We start from the raw sequence: 23,092 nt of genomic DNA on the forward strand, positions 1-23,092 counted from the left end.
ATAGTATATAATATTTAAGTATATATAAAATATTTCACTAGAACACCCAGATACTTTTGTTCTAGATCAAAATATATATTTTTTGACTCATTTATTGGTTCATGAGTTAAAACTCATTCAAAAGTACAGTGTTCATTTGGTCTCTGATATTATTGAGACCAATATTATTGATACAAATATCATATTATTTGTATCAAATTTTTCTTATCTCAACACATAAGATATACGTGGCAGAAAATAAGAGCCTATATATTAGAACTGCTGGCCTGTTGTAGCCCTAACCACACTGTAACTCCTAGACCAAGAAGACAGGGAGCATAAGTGGAGAAGGAAAAAATATGTTTTAAAATCATTTGCTGCTTTTAAATGTTTATGTATTATATCTATGTTACAACTTCTCTTTACTATTTTCTTTACTGTGTATTTAGTGATTTTTTATATATATGTCCTACATTACATGTCGCATAAAGCTCAGAGTTCACTTCTGAACTTTGATGGCCATACAGGAGCAAAGATCTAGAACAAAATCACTGGCTCTCCTAGTGAAAATTCCATCCCGGCTATGGCGTCCGATCAGTCCCCTTGGTCTCTCCTCCACACTACCCCACACTACACTGTGTTCTGCTGCACAATGCTCTTGTTTCAGCTCTTTTTGTTTCTGATTTAAACACTGCTCTGTCTATCCAGTCTCTATCCCCTGGTTCCCAGCCCATCCTATGGGAGTGTTCAGAATGAAGGATTACTAATGGCATTAAAGAAGAACAGGAATGAGCAGGTCTCCAGAAAAAGTCACCTTGCTCTCCCATCGCATATTCCTTGGCACCACTGTCAGAGGCCATAGATCTGACCCAGAATGGAATTTCTTACATGCCTACATCCCACTCCATCTCTGTATTTATTTTTTTAAAGTCATTTTTATCATTTCACTCACTCCATCCTTGATTCTTCTCAGAGTGCAGTGGGCCATGAGTATGTTGCCGAGGTGGAGAAGCACTCTTCTCAGACGGATGCTGCCAAAGGCTTTGGGGGCAAGTACGGAGTTGAGAGGGACAGGGCAGACAAGGTAAGTGATCACTCTCTCTCCTGACCACCCACCTCCAGTCATGTGAAAGTTGCCCACACTCACCTCTGGATGGAGGCACATGCTTCTTTGTTGGAAGACAGGGCAGTGGATGCTGTGAGGACCTGACACCATCACAGGGATACCTCCCTCAGCAAGTTCCTTGGTGCCAATGTTGGAAGCCACATGTTGAGCTCAGCGATTCAAATAAGGAGAAGCCTCTCAAACTGTCTGTTTGAATGAAGAATTCCTCAAGCCACTGGTTTGACAGAACAGAGAATCGTCTAAGCTCTTCTTTGGCTTAACATCAAAACCATATAAATACTCATGCCTTTTAGGAAAACAGAGTTGTCAGTTTAAATACTACTACCAGCCGGGCGCGGTGGCTCAAGCCTGTAATCCCAGCACTTTGGGAGGCCGAGACGGGCGGATCATGAGGTCAGGAGATCGAGACCATCCTGGCTAACACGGCGAAACCCCGTCTCTACTAAAAACACAAAAAATTAGCCGAGCGTGGTGGCGGCGCCTGTAGTCCCAGCTACTCGGGAGGCTGAGGCAGGAGAATGGCGGGAACCCGGGAGGCGGAGCTTGCAGTGAGCTGAGATCCTGCCACTGCACTCCAGCCTGGGCAACAGAGCGAGACTCCGCCTCAAAAAATAAATAAATAAATAAATAAAAATAAAAAAATAATAATAAATATTACTACCATGGCAGCAGATAATCAAGTTAAACAACTAATTAGGGTTACTGTTTACAGGATTTAGCATCAATCTAGAAAGTCCAGATGTTTTTAAAGACTCCTTTGTACAAAACAAAACAAAATGTTGTTTTAAAGAGAAAAAAAAGTATCATATGATTACAGCATCATATTGTTGACAGGAGAGTAAGATTGATAACTCATTGATGTTTTTAGTTCCACACCTTATTAGGTCAAATTCTTTGAGCTCATTTTTTATGGTGCAGAATGGTATCTCCTGCCCTGCAGCTGCACACAGAGAGAGGACATCTTCTTCATAGCTAGCTGAGATTTTTTCTTTGTTTTTACCAACAGTTGTTAATTAGGTGGGCATGAATCCTTAAAGCTAAGTTCTAGAACATTAATTGTTTGCATCATGGGGGGGAAATCCATGAAAAACAAAATCAGGAAAGTTTAAAACATACTGCAAAGCTAAGGGAAGATGTAGAAGGCAGTAGTGGAATATGGAGCATGCAATGTTCTAGAATCAGGATGGAATTCCCTGTTCCATCTTGTCCCCCCCCCTTGCCTGCCTTTGCTTAATCTCCGATTCTGACATCTTTTGCTCACAAGCCACAAATGGAATCACCCAGTCAGTGTGTCATGTAAATCAAGAAACAATACATGTTAATTAGTTCTTAAAATGCAAAACCCCAGACTTGCTCAGATACCCATAGTTCCTGAGCCAGATGGAGAACAAAACTCTGCGGTAATGTTGAGTATCTGGGCAACATGTCCAGTCCCGGAGCTGGCTAGGATCCAGACTCTCCTGGTTGCAGTTATCCCACCAAAATCCACATATTGTGTTTCCATTATTGAGTAATGAAAGAGAAGAGGTACAGCATTATCAACTGGGAATAGGGTAATGTCTCTTCATGAACAGAGTGATTTATACTTTACAAGGCGCTTTTCTAGGTATTACATTTCACTTTTGTGAGGATTCGTTAGAAAGCACTAAGTTAGCGAATGAACCTAAGTAGACACTTTACCTTGTCCCATTTAGTTCTCGTGATATCCCAAATGAAGAGGGATCATTTCTCTCATTTTACAGTCGAGGTAGATAAGACAGACATGCCTCTCCTGATTTTATATTAAAAGAGACTGGGGCTTAGTGATATAAAGGAACATGCCTAAACTTCAACAACTATAAATAGGGGATGTAGGGTTTGAACCTAGAACCGTCTGTGTCCAGGGCCAATGTTCATCGCTCTGTGTAGTCTCTTGTGTCCATACCAGCCTGTTTCTACATTAAACACCCATACTCAGCCTGAAGCCCCTACAAACTGCCTCTGGGACTGGCTGGGAGTAAGGGGAGGTCAGGAAGGGGAAAACCTGTCAGCTCTGATTCTAACCAATTCTCTCTCCTCTTCTCTGTAGTCAGCAGTCGGCTTTGATTATAAAGGAGAAGTGGAGAAGCACACATCTCAGAAAGGCAAGGACACTGGACTTCACTCAGCCTCAGCAATCTGACTGGCAGGCTCTTCTGCTAAGAATTTATCTTCCAACAGTTGTGATCAGTTCTTTAACTTCCATGACCCAGCTCACCACTATTTTATTTACTTTTTGTTCATTTGTTTGTTTTTGAGACAGAGTCTTGCACTGTCACCCAGGCGGGAGTGCAGTGGCACAATCACAGGTCACTGCAACTTTGACTTCCTGGGCTCAAGCGATCCTCCCACCTCAGTGTTCTGAGTAGCTGTGACTACAGGTGTGCACCACCATGCCTGGCTAATTTTTTATTCTTTCTAGAGATGGAGTCTCACTATGTTGCCCAGGCAGTCTCAAACATTTTGGCTCAAGTGATTCTCCCCTCTCGCCCTCTCAAAGTGCTGGAATTGTAGGCATGAGCCACCGCACCCAGCGCTATTTTATATACTTTTGTTTTGTTTTGCTTTTTTGTTTTTTTGAGAGGAAGTCTTGCTCTGTCACCCAGGCTAGAGTGCAGTGGCGCGATCTCGGCTCACTGCAAGCTCTGCGTCCCAGGTTCACGCCATTCTCCTGCCTCAGCCTCCCGAGTAGCTGGGACTACAGGTGACTGCCACCACTCCTGGCTAATTTTTTTTTGTATGTTTAGTAGAGATGGGGTTTCACCGTATTAGCCAGGATGGTCTCTATGTCCTGACCTCGTGATCCTCCGCCTCGGCCTCCCAAAGTGCTGGGATTACAGGTGTGAGCCACCGTACCCAGACCTATTTTATATGCTTTTTAAACCCAGTGTGTACTTGCTTCTCTTTTTCTCCATGATTGCTTTCTATAATATTGATCAAGTTTTTGAATCCCTCTTTTTTCTCTAATGGATCGAAAATAAGGTTTTCTATTCCTTTATTTTAGAAGGTTATTGCCAAATTTTAACATACATCTTTGACTTAAATTTAAAATTAATCACAATCTCTTCCTGAGTATATGTGAAACATAGAACATTTTAACTACATTCTTTTTAACCAACCATATTGTTGTCCTTCAGTATATTGGTTCCATCTCATTCCATCTTATTATTGGTCCCATCTTATAAACCCCACAAAAATGAATCATTATTATTACCTAGTAAATGCTTATTTAAATTGACCAAGGTATTTACCTGTTTCGTAACTCAACATTGCTTATTGTATTTCTTTGTTTCACCTTTGCATCTTCTATTTCCTAACTCATCATTGCTTATTGTATTTCTTTGTTTCACCTTTGCGTCTTCTGTTCCCTTCTTGCTAAAATATATCCATTGATAATTCTTTTAATGAGTCTGTGAAAGAGCTTTCAGTCTTTGAAAAAGTCTTTATTTTGCATCATTCTTCATTTTTATTTTCCCTTCATCACTTTGAAGATCTTATTTTATTGTCTCTGACATCTCTGTTGTGTCAGACTATCATTCCTGAGTAGGTAACATGTCTTGTATCTCTGGGTTTTTTAAATTAAAGATTTTCTTTTGGTCTCTGATATTCTGCTCTATTATTAGGGTGTGTCTAGATGTTAGATCTACTTTTATTATCCTATATGGGACTTACTGCTCTTTTCCAACCTCAGATGTGACTTTCATTATAGAAAGTTCTCAGGCATTTTCTCTTTGAATAATACCTCTTCTTTCTTCTCTTTATGTCCCTGAGCCGCATTCTGGGTTATTCCTTTAGATCTAGGTTAAGTTCACTAATTCTCTCTTTAGCTGTATTTTATTATTATTTAAACTGTCCATTACATTTTAAACTTTCTTTCAAATATCTTCCCTCCCCTCCCCTTCCCTTCCTTCCCCTTCCCTTCCCTCCCCTTCCCTTCCCTCCCCTTCCCTTCCCTCCCCCCTTCCCTTCCCTCTCTTTTTTTTAGATAAAGTCTCATTATGTTGCCCAGGCTGGCCTCAAACTCCTGGGCTGAAGTGATCCTCCCATCTTGGCCTCCCAAAGTGCTGGGATTACAGGCATGAGCCACCACATCAGATATTTTCATTTCTGGAGTTTCTTTCAGTTCTATTGCATATCTGCTGATTCATTTTCCGTAAGACATTATAGTTTCATTATGGTTCCCTGTACCACTTCTTTAAGCTCTTTAATTATTTTAAACATGTACTTTATAGTTTCTTTCATATTTTATATTATTTGGAGTTCTTGGCTGTGTGAGTTCTTCTGACTAATCTGCTGTTTCTCACGGTTATTTATTTCCTTGATGGTTCGTAATCTTTGTTTATAAACTTATTTGAGTGAAGGAGAGGGATATTTGTTTTATGAAAATTTCATGTGCCCTGGGTTTAGTAAGTACCTCATCCAGGGAAATATTGCCTCTACTTCTGGCTCAACTTTAGAGGTCTTAATAGTAATGGACTTTTTTTTCCTTTATTATTATTTTTTCCCATGGAGTTCAAGTCTTTCTGTTTTTTAAGTTGGTTATGGTATGTTGTGCTTTTCAAGGACTTTGTTCATTTTGTCTGTGTTGTCAGATTTATTGGCATAAATTCATTTATAATAGTCTCTTCTTTTTAACTTCTGTAAGATTTCTAGTGATATGAAATGAGTATTTTCATTTCTGATCTTATTTATTTGTGTTTTTTCTCTTTTTAATTGTTCTTACTAGAATTTCATCAATTTTATTATTCTTTCCAAAGAACAAGCTTTTGGCTTTGCTAATTTTCTCTATTGTTTACCTGTTTTAAAAAATGTATTGGTTTCTGCTCATATCTTTATTATGTTTTTCTTCTACTTAGTGTTGATTTAGTTTGTTCTTTTTGTAGCCTCTTAAGGTAGAAACTTAGATAATTGATTTTAAGCCTTCCTTTACTATATGGGCACTTAAAAAACTATACATTTCCCTCTAAACACTACATTCACTACAACCATTTGCTACATTCAACAAATACTATATGTATTGTAATTTTCATTCATCACAAACCTGTGGTCCCAGCTATTCAGGGGGCTAATGTGGGAGGATCGCTTGAGCCCAGGAGGTTGAGGCTGCAGCGAGCCATGATTGTGCCACTACACTTCAGCCTGGGTAACAGAGTGAGACCCTGTCTCAAAAACAAAAACAAAAGCAAAAACAAAAAAATTCAGTTAAAAATATTTTCTTATTTCCCTTGTAATTTCTTCTTTGACACATGTATTATTTAAAAGTTGTTACTAATTTTCTAAGTATCAGGGAAATTTTCTAGATGATTTTATTGGTATTGACTTTTACTTTAATTCTATTGTGATCAGAATATGATATCTAATATTTCAGTCTTTTGAAATGTACTGAGACTTACTGTCTTAGAGACTTATGGACCGGCACATGGTCTATTTGGTCAATGTTCTGTTCTATATGCATGAAAAAAAGTGTATTCTGTATTTTGGGGTATAGTGTTGTATAAGAGTCAATTAGGTCTTATTAATTGATAATGTCTGTATCTTCTATAATTTTACTGATTCCTTTTTGCCTAAAATATCTATCAATTAATGGAAGAGTGGTGTTAAAAATTTCAACTACTGTTACAGGTTTGTCTGTTTCTCTTTCTACTTCTGTCAGCTTTTGCATTATTTGTGTGTGTGTGTGTGTGTGTGTGTGTGTGTGTTGGAGTCTTGCTATGTTTCTCAGGCTGGTCTCAAACTCCTGAGCTCAAGCCATCCTCCTGCCTCAGCCTTCTGAGAGGCTAGGACTACAGGCATTCACCACACCTGGCTTTTTACATTTTTCTTTTATTTGAGAGCTTCATGAATTTTGGTTCTGTGAATAGGTTTATGCCAGCATACATATTCCCGATGAAAGGTATTGTTCTTTTATCATTGTAGCATGTCTCTCGTCTCTTAGAATGCATTTTGTCTTGAGATAACTTTGTCTCATATTCATGCCATCTTTCTTATGCTTACTCTTTCAACAATATATATTTTCCTGGATCAGTATTTAGTTAATTTCTCAGCTTAGAATTCCTGCATCACATAAGTAGTTAAAAAAAAAAAAATGTGTATTTGCACTCTACACTCAGATGTAGGCTTAGAGTTTCCATGTCTTAAGAAGCAAATTTTCCCCTTATCAAATGTTGAACAGGCTACAAGCCCCCCTCATGATTTTCCTGGGTAAATGAGTAGAATTTTTCTAGCACTCTCTTACAGGAGTGGACAGAGCTTCGTTTCTGGCTTTCTTCCCTCTTCCCCCATTCTTATATGGAAATTAGAATCGCAGAGCCTCGACCCTAATCCCTGTTCATTACATTTGGAATTTAAAATCTGACAGGTGTGGTAGTTCACACATGGAATCACAGCACTTTGGGAGGCTGAGGGGGGTGGGTCCTTTAAGCCCAGGAGTTTAAGGCTAGACTGGGCAACATAGTGAGATCCCATCACTACAGACTTTTTTTAAATTAGCGAGGCATGGTGACATGTGCCTGTGGTCCCAGGGACTCAGGAGGATTGCTTGACCCCAGGAGTTCAAGGTTACAGTGAGCCATGATTGTACCCTGCACTCTAGCCTGGGCAAAAGAGCAAGAGCCTGCCTCTAAAATCAAACAAAAAAATCCCCCCAAAATGCCCTTGGGTTTTCTGTGGTGTCAGTTCATAATTACCCTCACACATACAGCTTTGATTCATCTCTTTGTTTCTGGTTTCTGGAGCCAGAATTTTTTCCTTCCTTTCTTCTGAGTTTCACTTTTTATTTTTATTTTTTTGAGATGGAGTCTCGCTCTGTCACCTAGGCTGGAGTGCAATGGTGCAATCTCGGTTCACTGCAACCTCCACCTCCTGGGTTCAAGTGATTCTCTCCTGCCTCAGCCTCCCGAGTAGCTGGGACTACAGGCACACATCACCATGCCTGGATAATTTTTGTATTTTTTAGTAGAGACAGGGTTTCCCCATTTTGGCCAGGCTGGTCTCAAACTTCTGACCTCAGGTGATCCGCCTGCCTTGGCCCCTAAAGTGCTGGGATTACAGGCATAAGCACCGTGCCCAGCCTGAGCTTCACTCTTTAAAACAAAAGTGTTATGTTTTATCTGACATTTCTATGTGCTTATATGGGAGTAGGGGAAAGGCATACATTTCATGTATCTGCCTTTTTTTTCCTGCAATCTCCTCACTCTCTATACTTGCCCCTTCTTGAAGAAGAAGGGAGAAAATGGGAATGTTCTTCTCATCTTGGCATGGAAATGAGAGAAGAGAGGGAAAAAGTAAGCAATATTCAATTCAAAGACTACTTAAGTCACGGTTTCTCTTTAATTCCCCTATATTCAAGCCTTGCTCTTTCCCCAGGCCCCTAACACTCTGCACGCATTCCTGCTGACCTCTCTTCTCCAGCGCTTCCCTGTGTGCTGGAGCCTAAGGGTGGGCTCTCATGACTGCTCCTTTGACCGCAGATTACTCTCGTGGCTTTGGTGGCCGGTATGGGGTGGAGAAGGATAAACGGGACAAAGCAGCTCTGGGATATGACTACAAGGGAGAGACGGAGAAACACGAGTCCCAGCGAGGTGAGTTGGGGTTGGAAGGGGGAAAGTCACAGACAGCACAGGGCTCTCCTTCCTTCCTTTCTGGAAGCTCACCCAGGGGCCCCAGAATACAGAGGGGGCAGATGTGCAGAGCAGGGGGTGCACAGGCAGTAAGCACATGTAGGGGATGGATGGTGGTAGTGAGGGAAGAGAGGAGAGGTGGAGAGGAAAATAGCAGGATTAAGAGCAGGGCCTAGGAGGGAGGTGAGAGAGAAGGGAGCATTGAGGAAGGAATGAGGACAGACAGGCTAGGTGATGGTCAGGGGATGGTTTGCCATGAGTCTTACAGGGCTCTCTGCTGTCCTCACAGAGGATAAAGAGGTTTACTGCTTCCCTGGAACCCATAGGGATGACTGGAGTGCCCTCTGTATTTTTTTCCTATTTCTTTTACATTTTTCCTTATCTGTTGCTTTCCGCTTTCCATGTTTCCCTATTTCCATCATTCTCTTCTCCATTCTCTCCCAGAATTTTCCCCATCTGTTTCCTCTCTTCCCATCCATGCCTCCCTCTATCCTCTGATTCTCACATTTCCTCCTATGTCTGTTTTCCACATTCCTGTTTTTCTTCCCACTGATTCTTCTTACTACCCATTCCCGGCATTTTGATCTCCTATAACTCGGAACTTTCTGTCCTGCAGATTATGCCAAGGGCTTTGGTGGCCAGTATGGAATCCAGAAGGACCGAGTGGATAAGGTAAAGCACCAGAACACCAATGTCTTAAGAAGTTCTCTAAGTTTAGGAAAGTGAGCAGAGAAAAGTGTGAAGAAGGCTGGGAGAGGGAGGGGATGGTGGTGCTGGGCACACAGAGCCTGTCCTGCTGCTGTCCTGCACTCCCCACTGACTGCCCTCAGCATCTAAGGGGTATGTCTTCCAAAGCCTGAGCTTTGACTGAGGACGGTGGGAGAGGCATACAGAGACACAGATAAACCACAGGGAAAGGTGGCGTTGGACTGGAAATTGTATTGATTTCTTCGTATTGCTTAACCCAATCTTAAGTCTCTTCCCACCCCATGCCACGGTCCTCCCTATAGTAGTTCCTCCTCATGCACTGGCCACGGGCCCTGCTACATTTTAGGCAACTGGGCTTGGAGACGTGAGATTCTAAGGTCACTGAGCTTTCGAAAGGGGGAGCTGAACCCAACAGTTAAGAACTTCTTTACCCCCTCTCTACCACAAAACAACATTGGAACATGCTGTCCAGCTGTTGAGCATCCAATGGTTAGGGATACCTCCTATAGTGGTCCCCAACCCCCAATACCACCTCCAGGTCACCAATACCCCTGCCTCTCTCCCGCAACACACGCGCTGTTCTCCTGCCTGCAGAGCGCTGTCGGCTTCAATGAAATGGAGGCCCCAACCACAGCTTATAAGAAGACGACGCCCATAGAAGCCGGTGAGGCTTAGTGATTCACTCTCCATGCACCTCACTTCCTTCTCCCTCATTCTTTTTCTTCCCCAGCCTATATCCTCCATGCCTTTAACTACCTAGATTAGCTGAGGTAGACCTGATCCCTATCCTCATATTCCCAGATTCTGTCTCTCCTAGAAAAATCAGGTAAGGTGGGGCTCACGCCTGTAATCCCAGCACTTCGGGAGGCTAAGATGGGAGGATTGCTTGAGCTCAGGAGTTTAAGAATAGCTTGGACCACCTGGGGAAGCCCCATCTTTATAAAAAATACAAAAATTAGCCAGGCATGGTGGTGCATGCCTGTAATCCCAGCTACTTGGGAGGCTGAGGCAGGAGAATTGCTTGAACCTAGGAGGTGGAAATTGGAGTGAGCTGAGATCATGCCACTGAACTCCAACCTGGGTGACAGAGTGAGACTCTATAAAAAGAAAGAAAGAAGGAAAGAAAGAAAGAGAGAGACAGACGAAGGAAGGAAGGAAGGAAGGAGGGAGGGAGGGAGGGATGGAGGGAGGGAAGGAAAGAAAAAGAAAGAAAGAAAGAAAAAGAAAGAAAGAAAGAAAGAAAGAAAGAAAGAAAGAAAGAAAGAAAGAAAGAAAGAAAGAAAGAAAGAAAGAGAAAGAAAGAAAGAAGAGAGAGAGAAAGAAAGAAAGAAAAAAAGGAAGGAAGGAAGGAAGGAAGGAAGGAAGGAAGGAAGGAAGAAAGGAAAGAAAGAAAGAAAGAAAGAAAGAAAGAAAGAAAGAAAGAAAGAAAGAAAGAAAGAAAGAAAGAGAGAGAAAGAACCAAGTCAAGTGGATAGAAAGAGTGATGTCGGGGAAGGAACTGGAGGCAGAGAACAAAGTGTGGCGTGGAGCGGGGGTGGGGTGGCGTGGGAACATTTGTGGGGAACCACTTGGGAAGGACACATAGGGATAGGAGCTTCGGATGGGGTTGAGGATGAGTGGTGGCTTGAAGAAGGCATACAGATTTATGGAATATGGACAGGGGAGGATGCTGGTTGGAAGCCCAAAGTTTACAATTTAGAAAGGACACAGGTGGGCTGGGCATGGTGGCTTACACCTGCAATCCCAGCACTTTGGGAGACTGAAGTAGGAGAATCACTTGAACCCAGGAGTTCAAGATGAGGCTGGGCAACACAGCAAGATCCCCTCTCTACAAAAAATACAAAAATTAGCCGGGTGTGGGGGTGCACACCTGTGGTCCCAACTACTCCAGAGGCTGAGGTAGGAGGATTGCTTGAGCCTGGGAGGCTGAGGCTGCAGTATGCCATGCCTGCACCACTGCACTCCAGCCTGGGCTAAGACCCTGTCTCAAAACAAGACAAAACAAAACAAAAAGACACGAGGTCACATAGCATGGCTTTATAAAAATCCAGGCTTCCCTGGGCGCAGTGGCTCAAACCTGTAATCCCAGCACTTTGGGAGGCCGAGGCGGGTGGCTCATCTGAGGTCTAACGTTGGAGGCCAGCCTGGCCAACATGGAGAAACCCTGTCTCTACTAAAAATACAAAATTAGCCGGCGTGGTGGCGCATGCCTGTAATCCCAGCTACTCAGGAAGGCTGAGGCAGGAGAATCGCCTGATTTCTGGGAGGCGGAGATTGCAGTGAGCCGAGATCGCTCCATTGCACTCCAGCCTGTGCAACAAAAGTGAAACGCCGTCTCAAAAAAAAAAAAAAAAAAAAAAAAAAAAAAATCCAGGCTTCAGGGCTATGCCATCCTCCTATAATCCCCTTGTTCCTCTGTCAATACCTCTTTACCTTCCTGTCCCACAAATCCCTCCTCCTGGATATTTAACTGATTCCCCTTCTTCCTTCAAGTGCCATGCTCTTCCCCACCCTCCCATCCAAGACAACCCTAATTCTTCTTGCCTGTGTCTGCAGCTTCTAGTGGTGCTCGTGGGCTGAAGGCGAAATTTGAGTCCATGGCTGAGGAGAAGAGGAAGCGAGAGGAAGAGGAGAAGGCACAGCAGGTGGCCAGGAGGCAACAGGAGCGAAAGGCTTTGACAAAGATGAGCCCTGAGGCTCCACAGCCAGTGATAGCTACGGAAGAGCCCACAGTACCGGCCCCACTGCCCAAGAAAATCTCCTCAGAGGTGAGTGCCTGGCCCGCTGGGATCCACATCCGGGATCTCTTGCCCAGACAGGAGCCTAAGGGGTCCAAACCATTGGCAGAAAATAAGGCAAAGGCCTCCCCTGGGTTAGGCAGGGTCTGTTGTCTCTGTCTTTAGAAGACTTCAGTCTGACTGTAACTGGACCTCCTATCAGAATGTCAGAAAAAAACCCTCAAGATTTACATAGTACAACAGAAAGCAAGTCACCAGCCAGCACAGCCAATTATTGCTGTAGGAACTATGAGGAAGGGGCCGTCACTTCAGGTTGGAGCTCATCTTGAGGGATGAGTTCCATTTGAGTTGGCGGAGAGCAGGAGAGGGTGTTCCTGGTAAATGTAGCAGTGAAGACATGCATGGTGTGGTGGCTTATGCCTGTAATCCTAGCACTTGGGGAGGCCAAGTTAAGAGGACCACCTGAAGCCAGGAGTTCTAGACCAACCTGGGCAACATAGTAAGACCCTGTCTCTATAAAAAAAATTTTTTTAATTAGCTGGGCATTGTGGTGCGTGCCTATAGTCCCAGCTACTTGGGAGACTTGGAGAGGAGGATCGTTTGAGCCCAGGAGTTTGAGGCTACAGTAAGCTATGATCTCACCACTATGCTCCAGCCAGGGCAGCAGAGTGAGACCCTGTCTCAAAAAATATATAAAATAAAAAAAAAAGAATGAAGATGGGCCAAGCGTGGTGGCTCACGCCTGTAATCCCAGCACTTTGGGAGGCCAAGATGGCCGGATCACGAGGTCAGGAGATCAGGAGTTCAAGACCAGCCTGACTAACATAGTGAAACCCTGTCTCTACTAAAAATACAAAAATTAACCAGGCATGGTGGCCCGTGCCTGTATTCCCAGCTACTCAGGAGGCTGAGGCAGGAAAATCGCCTGAACCTGGGATGCGGAGGTTGCAATGAGCTATCGTGCCACTGCACTCCAGCCTGGGCTACAGAGCAAGAGTCTGTCTCAAAACAAAACAAAAAAAAAGAGTGAAGATGGAGGCTTGCTTACTTGAGAGATGCTTCATTCTCCACAGGCCTGGCCTCCAGCTGGGACTCCTCCATCATCAGAGCCTGAGCCTGTGAGAACCAGCAGGGAACACCCAGTGCCATTGCTGCCCGTTAGGCAGACTCTCCTGGAGGTAAGCAAACTTTCAAAGATTCTCTGCCGGCCGGGTGCGGTGGCTCACACCTGTAATCCTAGCACTTTGGGAGGCTGAGACGGGCAGATCACGAGGTCAGGAGATCGAGACCATCCTTGCTAGCACGGTGAAACCCCGTCTCTACTAAAAATACAAAAAATTAGCGGGGTGTGGTGGCGGGGGCCTGTAGTCCCAGCTACTCGGGAGGCTGAGGCAGGAGGATCGTTTGAGCCCAGGAGTTTGAGGCTACAGTAAGCTATGATCTCACCACTATGCTCCAGCCAGGGCAGCAGAGTGAGACCCTGTCTCAAAAAATATATAAAATAAAAAAAAAAGAATGAAGATGGGCCAAGCGTGGTGGCTCACGCCTGTAATCCCAGCACTTTGGGAGGCCAAGATGGCCGGATCACGAGGTCAGGAGATCGAGACCATCCTTGCTAGCACGGTGAAACCCCGTCTCTACTAAAAAATACAAAAAACTAGCCGGGCGTGGTGGCGGGCACCTGTAGTCCCAGCTACACAGGAGGCTGAGACGGGAGAATGGCGTGAACCCGGGAGTGGAGCTTGCAGTGAGCCGAGATTGCGCCACTGCACTCCAGCCTGGGCGACAGAGCGAGACTCCATCTCAAAAAAAAGAAAAAAAAAAAAAGATTCTCTGCCCTCACCCCATCTCCTCCAGTCTTAGGAAGGTGGGCTGTGCAGGGTGGCCAACCATCCTTGTTTTCCTTGCACTGTTCTGGTGTCAGCACTGAAGACCCTACCCTGCCTTCTGGGAAACTCCTCAGTCCTGGGCAAATTAGGACAGCTGGTTATCCTAGCTGTGGTAGCTCAACAATGTGCTTTTGCTTCAATGTTTTCTTGGCCTCCCAAAGAATCTGACTCGCTTTCTACTTCCCTCCCCTCACACCTTTTACATTCTCTTCCCATTGTCTCTGGAATGTGTTTTGGGTGAGTGGGTGTGGGAGGAGGTTGAGGAATGAAGATGGATGAAAGGCTATGTTCCCCAGGACAGTCTGTTAGATGGAGGCAAGGGTGGAGGGGAGAAGAGGCAGGGTGGTGAAGGGCAGGGGTCTTACTCCTCCACTGAGTCCTCCTGAAGAGTGGAAGTCACACTGCTCCACACTGTCTCTTCTCAGGACAACGAGGAGCCCCCAGCTCTGCCCCCTAGGACTCTGGAAGGCCTCCAGGTAGAAGAAGAGCCAGTATATGAAGCAGCGCCTGAGGCCGAGCCCGAGAATGACTATGAGGATGTGGAGGAGATGGACAGGCATGAGCAGGAGGATGAACCAGAGGGGGACTATGAGGAGGTGCTCGAGCCTGAAGGTTCTTCTTTTTCTTCTGCTCCGGCTGGTAAGTGATGGGAGAAGAAGCAGGAGAATTTGGTCATGTCCAGGGGAGGGTAAGAGGAAGAAGAATTTCTCCATTGCCCCAGTAGGATCTTTCTCTGTTTGCCTTCTTCATGTTGATGAGACCATGTTTGTGTTTCTCATTATGCAGGATCATCAGGCTGCCCGGTTGGAGCTGGGACTCTGGGGATCTCAGCTGTGGCCCTATATGATTACCAAGGAGGTAGGTTGGGAGTGGCCTGAGAAGCCTGGTACCTGCAGGCCCCTGATATAAGACAAGGGGACGTGGGAGAAGAGACATTCATGTCTGACCATTCTAATATCCCCTCAACTTTCTCCTCAGAGGGAAGTGATGAGCTTTCCTTTGATCCGGACGACGTAATCACTGACATTGAGATGGTGGACGAGGGCTGGTGGCGGGGACGTTGCCATGGCCACTTTGGACTCTTCCCTGCAAATTATGTCAAGCTTCTGGAGTGACTGGAGCTCACTGTCCACTGCAACTGTGATTTCCCATGTCCAAAGTGGCTCTGCCTCCACCCCCTCCCTATTCCTTTTGCAGATGTCTAACCAGATGAGATTCTGGACAGACATCCCTCTCCCGCTTCATTAAGGGCTTGGGGCAGAGATAGCATGGGGAAGGAGGTCCCCTTCCCCAAGAGTCCTCTCTACCCTGGATGAGCTCGTGGACATTTCTCTTGTGGTCTTGCCTCCTTCCCCATGAACACCTCTCTACCACCCCAAGCTCTGCTCTAGTCCTCTATGAGCTCTGGGCTTCCTGGTTTGTTTACCCGGAAAAGTATGTCTAGATTGTGTGGTTTGCCTGGTTGTGCTATTTGCCCACTTTCCTTCCCTGAAGAAATATCTCTGAACCTTCTTTCTGTTCAGTCCTAAAATTCGAAATAAAGTGAGACTATGGTTCACCTGTATGCTGAGGTAAATAATACTTTTTGTGTGGCCCTCATGGCCCCAAATCTTAAGGCTCCAACCTTTCCTCTTGCAGACATATCCAGGAGACTTTCTCTTACCACTGCCAATTCTCCTGCACCCTAGATGTCAAAGGCTAGGCCTTTTCCTTAGGTTGAACTTTTTTTTTTTTTTTTTGAGAAGGAGTCTTGCTCTGTTACCCAGGCTGGGGTGCCGCAGCATGATCTAAGCTTACTGCAACCTCCACTTCCCGGGTTCAAGAGATTCTCCTGCCTCAGCCTCCCAAGTAGCTGTGACTGCAGGTGTGTGCCACCACGCCCAGCTAATTTTTGAATTTTTAATAGAGATGGGATTTCCCCATGTTGGCCAGGCTGGTCTCGAACTCCTGACCTCAGGTGATCGTCCCCCCCTTAGCCTCCAAAGTGCTGGAATTACAGGCATAAACCACTGCACCTGGCCTCCTTAGGCATTTTAAACCCAGTCCAAAACAGATCAGCCTGAGCAATGGCTGGGCATGGTGGTGTGGGCCTATAGTCCCAGTACTCAGTAGTCTGAGGTGGGAGAATCACCTGAGCCTGGGAAGTCAAAGTCAAGGCTTCAGTGAGCTGTGATCGCACCACTGCACTCCAGCTTGGGTGACAGAGTGAGACCTTGTCTCAAAAAAAAAAAAGAAAGAAAGAAAGAAAAAGAAAAGATGGAGAAGGCATTGGAATCAAGGAGGAGCTAGAATGAGTTGCTAAGACCCATAGTTAGTTGCTCCAGGGCTTCATAGAGTTGGTGAGCTGCCCAGCAGGGTGTCCAAGGGAGAGAATTCAGTCATGGGTTCATAGTTTCTGTTTCTGGTTGGGCCAGTAAAGCCCCTTTCTCATTCCTCTTTTCCGCTTATCACTAGAAATAGAAACTAAAAACCATGGCTTCAGGCTGCTAAAAACATAAAACAAACAAAACAGAACAACACCACAATAAGGCAGGTTGGACAAGCTTGGCTTGTGCTCTGGTCTTTGTTCATGATACACACTTGGTTTCAGCGACAACTTCTATGCCTGTGAATCACACATCTGTCTCTAGACTTAACTCATAAGATTCACCCAATTAGCCTTTCAGAGTGCAAAGCAGCTTTTATTTCCTCTTCTAGAGACACTGAGATTTCTAGTATACAGAGGTCAGTCACCACAGATATACTCAGTCTCATTCTTCACTTCAGTTTGATTTGATATCACACATAAATCAGATTTTTATAGTGATTTTCGTGACACATCTTCAAGTTCCACCTTGCTTTTCACTTTTTCCTTTGTTGTGAGACAGAAACTTCTTTTCCAGACCCTTATGCTACTAAGGCAGCAAGGTCCTCTCTGGCCCAGTTCTACAGACCCATCCTCCATGTTCAGCTGATCTCTACTCTGGACTTGCCTTTCTTGGTGATGATACTCACCAAGGGCTCTGCCCGTAGATGTGTCCCCTCCCTGTGTACACAGTCCCTCTTTGCTTCCCTCAGCTGTTTCTAAATCTGAAGCCACATCTAGCTGTCTTGCCTCTGTCAGATAACACTTGCCATTCATGCCGTTCACTCCAGCTTCCTCTCACAAATCATTTCTGTCTAATCCATAGTCGCTCTGAAAGGCTTTGGTGCCACTGCCCTCTCACTATGAAGTGTGCTTGTCTTATTGAAGCTCGCGCTTCAACACGGCTCTGAAGGCAGCAACTGGAGGGGAAGAGTGCAGTTTGAAGTGTACAACCCACAAGCAGTTGTGGGCAGTGCCACTCTCTTGAGGCTGCCCCCACCCACCCAGTTTGGGAAGGGAAAGCCCTCTGCCCTCTTCCTTTCTCCAAGTAGCACCTTTCTTCTCTATTCTCTATGTAGCACCTTTCTCCTCCATTCTCTATGTAGCACCTTTCTCCTCTATTCTCTGTGTAGCACCTTTCTCCTCCATTCTCTATGTAGCACCTTTCTCCTCTATCCATCCATAGCCCCTGAATTTCATCTCCATGGTCTGTAGTTTCCCTTTCTATTTCTATTAAAATCACAAACCCAGAGTGGAATTTAGGAGCTTTTTTCCTCCATGTAGGAGGGACTAGATTCAAAACATGTGGAACTACCACCTGGACAACTCTCTTCCTTTCTTGCCACTGTAGTGTTAGCTTCTTTCCAGTTACTCATCTTCACAGAATAAAACCTTAGGTCACACCCTAGTCATATTTTTAGAAAATGGTGCCTTATATACAAATATGAAATATAAACCAAAGGATGGAATCAGGAAAAATAGAGTGACATTACCAAATAGTACCAAGTGGCACATGACAATGAAAAGATGAGCGTATTTCTGGTCTGGGGCTTGCTCTACTGCCTTCTCCACTCTTTTCAGAGGTTTCACCTACTTCATCTACACCAGCTCTGAACCATGTTTAGAGAGAACCCAGGCAATAACAAGCACTCAGATTGACTAGACTCTTTCTTTTGTTGGCTAAATTTTTTATCATCTGCTTCTGTACAATCCCTGTCCTTTTCTTTTCCTATTTCCCACTTGCTTGAGGACTGCTAGAACTGCTGGGAAAATGATACCAATTACAGTGAGAGGAATATAAACACAAGGCTAATAACTCAACACTCCTGGCTTCAGGTATAACCAAAGAGAGCGGAAAGGATACATTCCTGCATGTGGCTGAAGGACATGAAGGCATACCAAACAAATCATTTCCATCCGGTTCCCAACTTAAAATCACCACGTGTCTAAAACCTATTTCATAAATAAAGAGCTGTATTAAATCATAACTATTGTGGATGACTATGTGAGATAAGATTTTGCTGCACCAAAAAATAAGCATATCCTAACTTATTGTCACTAGTATGACATCCTTTAGGGATTTTCAACCGGGAGCCATTTTGCTCCCCAACCTTTAGCAATGTCTGGTGACATTTTTGGTTGTTGCCACTGTGGGGGTGCTACTGGCATTTAATGGATAGGCCAAGGATGCTACCAAGTATCTTGTAGCACACAGAACAGTCCCTTGCAACAAATAATTATCCAATTCAGACTGGGCACAGTGGCTCACACCTATAATCCCAGCACTTTGGGAGGCCAAGGCGGGCAGGTCACCTGAGGTCAGGAGTTCAAGACCAGCCTGACCAACATGGAGAAACCCCGTCTCTACTAAAAATACAAAATTAGCCAGGCGTGTAATCCCAGCTACTCAGGAGGCTGAGGCAGGAGATTCGCTTGAACCCAGGAGGTGGAGGTTGCAGTGAGCCGAGATCATTGTCATTGCGCTCCAACCTGGGCAACAAGAGTGAAACTCCATCCCCTCCCCACCCAAAAAAAAAAAAAAATTATCCATTTAAAAATGTCAATATTCCAAGTCTCTTAAGAAGCCCTGCTTTAGAGGATGCTAGTTTCTGCTGTGTCTTTTTTTCTTTTACTTTTGTTCTTATGAATATTCACTGTTTGTTACCAAAAATAGCAGTATCATCCATTTTTGTCAGACTGAATGCATGACCAGCAATATGGATGGGTAGGAGCAATTTCAGGGAGCCATTAGGTTCACATGTCTTCCTCTCCAAGACCCCAATGGGGTACCCAAGTGGTGTCTAGGAGCTGGTGACTGGTGCCATAGGAACTGCAATGGGCCTTGTCTGGACTTTGCCAAAGGTGTGGTCTCCCTGGGCTACCCTGTGCATTCTGGCATGACGCTGAGGTTGGCATTAGTGTATTGAGGTCATTTCAGATAGCACAGGGTGGCCCAGGGCCATGCCTATGTTCTGCCTAACTCAGAACATAATTTTCTGAGGAAAAAACATCTTGACCCTTAAGTTATTAAAATGTTACAAAGTAGGCTTGTGGCTTTTTGTCCTAATGTTCTCCATAAATACGGTGTCTCCTTTGGACTCCCCATTTCTCAAGGCTTTCCTGCTGTATGTTGCCAAGATTCTAACAACAGACTCTGTGACCCCATTTCTGCCCCTCATGTTTTGGCCTGTGGTATCTTCAAGGCTGCCATGCTCAGTCAGGGGCTCTCCTATGTCAGGCTGTGTTAGAACTACCCTGGCCTAGAGGCAGTAGAATGGCCAAAACGAGCCCTGGACTTGACCATCAAAAGAGACCCAGCTCCAGAGCCTCCAGCTTTGTTCCCTTCACCCTGCATTCCCTGGGGAGTAACTCTTTGTACCTTAGTCCCATTCTGCATTTCCTGTCCCATAAATTTGAAAGTGCTCTGTAAACTAAAAAGCCCATAAAAGCACAGGCCTGTACTGATTATGGAATTTCATGCTCTCTCATCGCTTAAGAAATTGGGTCCATCTTCCAAATGGCCTCAAATTACTTATTTTCTTCTCAGACCAATCTATTTTAGAAAGAAAGAAAAAAGAAAAAAGAAAAAAGGAAATAAGTCACTAATATGTCACTATGGTACAAGACATGGCTTAGGAAATTCTTTGGCCTTGTGTTGAGGTTTTGAAGGACATTGCATGTTCCAATACACCCTGATAAGCAAATAGGCAGTTTACAGAAGGGAATCCTCAAAACCACACTCTGTCCTACATCAGGAACTCCGAGAAGAAATCCAAGAAGGGTGCATCGGGTGGCATCTGCATTTTTAGGAGACGTATCTTCCTCGTGGTCTGACTCTAAAGGTGGAGACTAAGCTCTCTCGGGCCTGCTCACGGGGCTGACACATGCTGGTCAAAAGAATCGGGTCAGTTTTGTGCTCTACGATGTTGAAAGGACAGGACTTCAGGTGCTCGGACATGGAGGTGACTTCATTAAACTCCCAGCTCTTGATTTTGGAGAAGAGGCTGCTGAACTGCCAGATCTGTTGAAAAAGATAGAAGTTCAAAGGTGAATATAGGGGTGTTACCCTCTGGCTGGCTTTATTTGGGCACTATAAGGAAATATCCTTCTGTTCTTCATATTCTTAGACTCCAGAGTGTTTAGTGGCTCCTGAAGATGTTTGGTAGCCCCTTCTCCAGCATCCAACTCCTAATTCCCCCTGCCAACCAATAATCTTCCCAACCAGCCCTGTAGTTATGAGAATCACTAACACCAATCAGCATATTGACACACACTCTCCCTTGCTCCTCCACCAGCAAGTGATTAATTTTAGAGTAGATGCACAGTTCAAATCAGGACAATTAGTACCAGTGCAATTCTTATTCCAGAACTTTTGTTGGAGATACCAAAAAGCAGATTCTCTTTTTCTTTCTGTACTTGAACTGCGAAGCTGAAGTCCTAGGAGCTGCCGGCAATCACCAGGGACCACCGAGTGAGAACTATCTTACAATGTAGCCATTATTGAGGAAGTAGAGGTAAAAAACAGAAAGAAGAGATGTCATTTGGGGACATTTTTTGAGCTGTTAGATCAAGCCTTACCTGAAGCCATTACCGTTAGACTTTTTAGTTACACAATCCAATAAACTCCCTTTATTGTTTATGCCACTTTAGGTTGATTTTCTATTGCTCGAAATTAAAGTATTCTAACTCATAAGAGTCTCACTAGAATGGGAACCCCATAGGAAAATTCTATGAGTTCTGAAATATCCTCTGGTCTTTCCACCTGGGATGTAATGGCAAAGTCACCGTTTTCAAGTCTGGTTATGTGAGTAGGCATAGCCCAGTACTCTTTCAACCTGACTACTTCACCTGCAGTTTCTTGTCCTTGTTGCTATGTAGGAAAAGTGGTTTCTTTGAGATCTTAGAACTATTTCTCTTTTTACTTTAAAAATCCATTCTAATGTGAGTATCCTTTAGCCCCAACTAAATTTTCTTTATTTCTTTCTGCAAGGAAATTAGCTTGTCCCAAATAATATCTGAGAGTGGTCAGCCATCATTGAACTGGGGACAAACTTGAGCCAAAAAATAATGGGATTTCTAGTATCTAAATTAAATTATTTACATCTGATGTTAGGTGTTTTTAGACAATACTATTTCTGAAGGCAGTGTGTTAGTCTTCATTCATGTTCCTCCTAATACGTGCCAGGTTGGCAGTCAGTGTTTATTTAACACTTGAATTCAGGCACGTATACGAGAGAGAGAGAGAGAGTCTTGTAATTACTTTTTGAGGAAGACTGCTCAGGAATAAATAATGGAAAACATACAAAATGTTTTAGACATAATCAATAAAAATAGATGCAAACAACTCTAACTCCCCAATGCCAATTTGCAAATATCACATACTAGGAAGAAATTCAACAGTGAGATTATGGAATTATTGACCTAAATGGGCATCATAAATTAATGGTTCATATTACCAACATGTTTACCATGAGAAAGGATGCTACAGGCACTGGGATATGATGAATTAGGAGCCTCACTTCAGTATGGTACAAGCTGGTAGAAGTTATAATACACTTAAACAAACATGACCTATTGGGGAAAAGGAACAAGGTATTTCTGAAGGGAAGGGTTCTTTGATCTATACAGCAGAGTGTTTTTTGAACAATTAAATTAGCATTTGAACCAGGGGAAATCAGTGGGCCAAATTCATTTAGAATTTCAAAATGTCTTTATCAAAGGCAAAAACTGTTTTAAAAAATGAGTTGACATGGGACTGAGGAGATTTGTTGGCCTCCTGTACCAATCAGAGTCAGAGCAGGGAACAGGCAGCACTCTCAGACTTGGTAATTTGAAGAGAATTTTTTTTTTAAAGGAATGATTTACAGACGCGAGAACAGGGTATAGGAAAGCCACGAGATACAGTGCAGCACCCAGGGTGAGCAGCTACCTAGAGAGTTATGCCCTGGGCCTGAAAAAGAAGAAGGAAGGTCGTTGGATCCCGGAGTGAGTAATTTTGTGTAGAGAGCCACCTGATAAAGCCACCTTCAGTGGAGGGACAGCACCTGCTCAAAGTATCACAAAGGGGAGGAACCATGCAGGGGGGAAACCAGGAGAATAGATACTTCAACCTCATTCTTCCCTCCCTCCCATCTCCTGCTGACATGCTCCATTTAGGTTATCCCCACTGGAAGCTGGAGGGCAAGGGAGCCAGCTGAGGCAATCTGTCCAGGTCAGCCTCCTGGGGGACAGACAGGGTGGAGAAGGATGGAGAATGGGTCTTGTGAGCAAACAGAAGATATTCAGCACACATACACAGATGAACAGGCACTACCCTCTGGATTGCTATTTATGTGTTCATAGGTCTGTCTTTTCTACTAAACTGACCTCCTTGAGTCAGTCTTATTCTCAGCAACTGTTCCCATGCCTAGTACCCTGCTTGGCACATAAAAAGCTGTTTAAGGCTGGGCGCAGTGGCTCACGCCTATAATCCCAGCACTTTGGGAGGCTGATGGGGGTGGATCACCTGAGGTTGGGAGTTTGAGACCACTCTGATCAACATAGAGAAACCCTGTCTCTACTAAAAATACAAAATTAGCCGGGTGTGGTGGTGCATGCCTGTAATCCCAGCTACTCGGGAGGCTGAGGCAGGAGAATTGCTTGAACCCGGGAGGTGGAGGTTGTGGTGAGCC

General features: G+C 44.3%; 2 protein-coding genes across 3 annotated transcripts in view; one reads left to right on the forward strand and one right to left on the reverse strand.

The window, feature by feature from the left end:
* The window catches only part of HCLS1 (hematopoietic cell-specific Lyn substrate 1), a 30,287-nt gene extending 14,646 nt beyond the window's left edge, over positions 1-15,641 (forward strand). The window contains exons 5-14 of one of the 2 annotated variants that reach the window (XM_011971600.1): positions 953-1,063; positions 3,174-3,228; positions 8,593-8,703; positions 9,359-9,414; positions 10,045-10,114; positions 12,007-12,218; positions 13,262-13,366; positions 14,503-14,716; positions 14,864-14,935; positions 15,056-15,641. In XM_011971600.1, coding sequence (XP_011826990.1) covers positions 953-1,063; positions 3,174-3,228; positions 8,593-8,703; positions 9,359-9,414; positions 10,045-10,114; positions 12,007-12,218; positions 13,262-13,366; positions 14,503-14,716; positions 14,864-14,935; positions 15,056-15,192 — 1,143 coding nt within the window. In that variant the 3' untranslated portion in view covers positions 15,193-15,641. The remainder of the gene's footprint in view (positions 1-952; positions 1,064-3,173; positions 3,229-8,592; positions 8,704-9,358; positions 9,415-10,044; positions 10,115-12,006; positions 12,219-13,261; positions 13,367-14,502; positions 14,717-14,863; positions 14,936-15,055) is intronic. The other variant, XM_011971601.1, reaches the window with a different exon arrangement.
* A 3,416-nt stretch (positions 15,642-19,057) lies between these two features.
* Positions 19,058-23,092, reverse strand: part of FBXO40 (F-box protein 40) — a 34,577-nt gene continuing 30,542 nt past the window's right edge. Inside the window, exon 4 of the mRNA XM_011971602.1 lies at positions 19,058-20,442. Within this exon, the coding sequence (XP_011826992.1) occupies positions 20,227-20,442 (216 nt within the window). The 3' untranslated portion in view covers positions 19,058-20,226. The remainder of the gene's footprint in view (positions 20,443-23,092) is intronic.

The sequence above is a fragment of the Mandrillus leucophaeus genome, unplaced genomic scaffold (assembly GCF_000951045.1).
Source record: "Mandrillus leucophaeus isolate KB7577 unplaced genomic scaffold, Mleu.le_1.0 Scaffold123, whole genome shotgun sequence".
NCBI classification, from domain to species: Eukaryota; Metazoa; Chordata; class Mammalia; order Primates; family Cercopithecidae; genus Mandrillus; species Mandrillus leucophaeus.